Source organism: Antrostomus carolinensis, unplaced genomic scaffold (assembly GCF_000700745.2).
Source record: "Antrostomus carolinensis isolate BGI_N321 unplaced genomic scaffold, ASM70074v2 scaffold2172, whole genome shotgun sequence".
Taxonomy (NCBI): Eukaryota; Metazoa; Chordata; class Aves; order Caprimulgiformes; family Caprimulgidae; genus Antrostomus; species Antrostomus carolinensis.
Genome location: NW_010301462.1, coordinates 1 through 3,910, shown reverse-complemented (window position 1 = coordinate 3,910; position 3,910 = coordinate 1). Strand labels below are relative to the sequence as shown.

At 47.7% G+C, this 3,910-nt stretch overlaps 1 protein-coding gene across 1 annotated transcript; it reads right to left on the bottom strand.

Moving 5' to 3' along the window:
• Positions 1-2,256: 2,256 nt before the first annotated feature.
• On the bottom strand, positions 2,257-3,675 carry NYX (nyctalopin). The gene has a single exon (XM_010163451.1). It carries the CDS (start codon positions 3,673-3,675, stop codon positions 2,257-2,259), a length of 1,419 nt encoding a protein of 472 aa, XP_010161753.1.
• Between the last annotated feature and the right edge of the window lie 235 nt (positions 3,676-3,910).

Sequence of the window (3,910 nt, the reverse complement as noted above, 5' to 3'; positions counted from 1 at the left end):
TTCCAACCCCCCTGCCATCAGCAGGGACACCTTCCACTAGACCAGGTTGCTCAAAGCCTCATCCAGCCTGGCCTTGAACACTTCCAGGGAGGGGGCAGCCACAGCTTCTCTGGGCAACCTGTGCCAGTGTCTGACCACCCTCACAGTGAATAACTTCTTCCTAATATCTAATCTAAACCTGCCCTCTTTCAGTTTAAACCCATTTCCCCTTGTTTTGTCACTAACTGCCCTTATGAAAAGTCCTTCCCCAGCTTTCTTGTAGCCCCTTCAGGTACTGGAAGCCGCTATAAGATCCCGCCGGAGCCTTTTGAAAAAGTTTATTTATTTCCCCAGTTCTCCCAGACCATCACAGATGCAAGAGGGCACAGGACCAACTAAGAAAAGGCCTTCGTGCATGAACGTGTATGTTACTCACCATTTTTCAGCTCTTCTATGCCCAAAGCCTAACTTTAGATGGCCTGTCCTTTGCATACATTTTTGGGTACTCACCAGTGTGGGACCCAAAGAAGGAGTAGGGGCAAGGACAGCTACTCTCAGCTGGCTGTAGCCAAAGTGTTGTCCATGCTGAAAGCATCAGCTCAGCAAAGTGTGATCCAGGGCAGCTCCCGCTCTGCCACTGCTGCTCCAGCACCCGCAGGGACCGAACCATGGCAGGGGTGGAGTTCACATTTGTGTTGAATTGTTTGCAAAAAGGCAGGGGTTGGGGAAAAAAAAAAGGTTTAGGAACATTTGAAAGGTTTTTTTAATTAATTTCCATGTTTATTCCTATTCCATGACATTTTAGCAGTAATAAAGGATTGTATATGTGTTACCATTTCATATGAACATGTACATTATAGTATGATAAGCCAAGTATAATGATTTAATACAGTTAAAATATCACAGAAGTGTATTTCTATATAGTCACTTATTTTTTTAAAGCGTCGCTACTTAACACAAATTTAAGCATGGTCATGTTCTAACTTAAAGTGTCTATTCTTTATGCTGCAATAAATAGCGTGCCATTTGCTCTAGACCATAAAAAAGACATCCATGTGCACCCATTTGAGTAGCCTACAAAAAACCACCAGAGTAATTCAAGGATCTCAAAAAAAAAAAAAAAAAAAAAAGAGTTTTGAGCAGTTAATTTATTTTTGTGAGCAAAATATCAAATTATTTTATTAATATGCTCTGATACCTAAAACATAATTCCTTCTGGTCATATTAGGAGCTTTCTTGAAGATCTCAAAGACAAAGCATGTAAGATGGTATATAAAAGAAAATGACCACATAGTTGCTTAGTATGGCATAATATGACCTGCGATGTGGTACACATTAGTGGGGGAAATAATACAAAATATTTAGTAGAGCCTGGTTGCATTTGTCATCACCATGTTCTGCCCCTGCTGTCATGCCATGAAATAATCTACAAACAAAAACAATCTATTCCTCGAAACAATATATTCATTGAAAAATAAAACCACATTGAAACTACGTTAATAAGTGTGCGATTAAGCTTAAATAGCTTTGCCTCAGAGAAGAATGTTTTGACAAACATGGGTCCACCTGGTTCTCCTGCACCTTTGCCCGGGTAGCAGGGGGAGAAAGGATCAAAACCTTGTCTGTAGTTATGGCCAAAACACTGTGCCCATCCCAGACCCCCTGGGGCAGGCGCCCTCCCCAGATGCTGTTCTCCTGTTCATGAGGGCTGGTGCTGCATCCCTGGACGCTGCCCAGGACAGCCCTGCTCCCCCCACACACGCTGGTGGAAATCAGGAGTAGCTCGCCAGCCTTCAGCAGTACCCGCCGTGAGTGGGGGTGTCTGTCAGGATATGAAGACAGGGTCCAGTTTTGCTGGCTTGTCTTGCTCTCATAAAGTCAATGGTTGGGTCAATTGGAGTTGATCCAACAGAATGAACAGCACCAGACCACCATCTGTACAGACCCCTCTTCCCTTTGCTCCCAGCAGAGGACATCGCATGTCTCAAACTCAACCTCACTGCTACTCTTTCATTTCTCATCTTCTACACAGCTCTGTGAGCGTCTGGGAGGCTCTGAGACCCCACAGGGCAGGTTTCTTACCCAAAGTGGGACCTGGCAATGAACCAGATCCCACTAGTTCCCAGGGGAAACTGGAGTCAGATCCAATCAACCTGCCCAGGAGAGTTTGGAGCCAGATATGTATCCGGGACCCACCATACAAACTTTTCCCTAATCACTAGGTAGGTACAGGGACTAAACACTTAAGTAGGAGCCATGCTCCAGGTAGCCCTTGGACTATTTGCTCTGCAAAATAACCACTGTAAAAAGTGCTGTGAGGTAAAAAGAGGAGGCAGCTTCAATACTGTCTTTCCCCACCCCAGAAGAAACCCCACCAGTCAGTCCATCCAGCTCTGTGGTGTTACCAAAGACTTCAGTGGTGTTTGCCACATCTTCGGGAAGGCCCATCTGGAGCAAGAGTTTAGAGATAAGGCTGTTGAACTTGCTCTCCGTGGTAGACCAAGGCTCTTCACCTGGGGTCGGGCCTTCATACGTGACATTTAGCTCCACTGGGTCAAGACAGTAACCTTCTGGTGATCTCTCATAGGTCATGTCCATCAGGTCCATCCCAGCTACTGAGGAGGGGGAGGCACAGGGTATATCTCTGACGAGCCTGTAATTCTCCATCCACTCCTTTAGCCACTCGATGCGACAGTCGCACTCCCAGGGGTTGCGGAAGAGGTACAGCTGCCCCAGGAAGTACACTGGCTGGAAGACAGAAAAGGGCAGAGTTGTCAGGTTGTTACTGTTCAAGTGCAACGCAACCAGGCTGGTGAGGTTTTCAAAAGCCCCTTCCTCAATGTAGTTGATCCTGTTGCGGTCCAGGTAGAGGACCTCCAGCTCCCCCAGATCCCTGAACCAAGTGTTGGAAACATTCCTGAGGAAATTCCCCCCCAGGTTGAGCATCTTCAGGCACCTGAGACCATCAAAGGAGTTTTCTGGAAGCTCGCTGATCAAATTGTCGTTCAGGTACAGATACTCCATCTTCTGGCAGCCCTGAAAAGCTCGCTCATGAATGACATTTATCCTGTTATCCTGCAGATTCAGGTACTTCAGCTTGGTCAGGCCCTGCAGGGAGTTATAGGCTACTGCTTCAATCCTGTTCCTCTCCAGGTAAACATGTGTCAGGTTCTCCATGCCCCTGATGGCACCTGGGATCCTCCGGAAGTTGTTCTGGAAGCAGAAGAGCTCCTGCAGAGCAGGCAGCTCGATGAAGATCCTGTCTGGGATGTTGAAAAGGTTGCAGTCTGCCAGGTCCAGCTTGACCAGCCGTTTGAGGGCAGTGAAAGTCCGCGTGTGGAGATAGCGAATGTACTCATTGTGGGCCATCTTCAGCTCAGTCAGGCTGGGGAGCCCCTTGAAAGCCCCCGGGGTGATGAAGGAGATATTGTTGTGGTTGAGTGACAGGGATTTGAGGGAAGGCAAGGTCCCAAAGGCCCTCTCAGAGAGAAACTTGATGTTGTTTTTGTCCAGGTTGATAGAGGAGGCTTCGCAAGGGAACTCACTAGGGATCTGCCCCAGACCGGCCCGATCGCAGAGGACGGAGCAGCTCCGTTCCTGGGTGCACACGCAGTTGGCAGGGCAGGACCGCACGCAGGCCCACACTGCATGGACATGGGGGACCCAAAGGATCACTGTCAGGGAGGAGCACACCATTCCCACGGAGGCACAGGAGGAGAGAAACGGGATGCATCATTAGCAAATACATTTGTCTCAACAGGAAAAGCAACCCATGCTGTCTTTGCCTCTCTTCTAGCCAGGCTAATTGCCACCCACTACTTGTACACCACGACTGACTGAGGAGCTCTCATGAAAGATTCCTAAAAAACTTTTGCTGAAGTTTTTAAACCCTCTGAGAAGGCGTGTGTGTGTGTGTGTGTGTATATATATA

Bases quoted from the DNA above. Each gene is read 5' to 3' on its own strand.
- NYX (XM_010163451.1), bottom strand. From the start codon at position 3,675: ATGGTGTGCTCCTCCCTGACAGTGATCCTTTGGGTCCCCCATGTCCAT.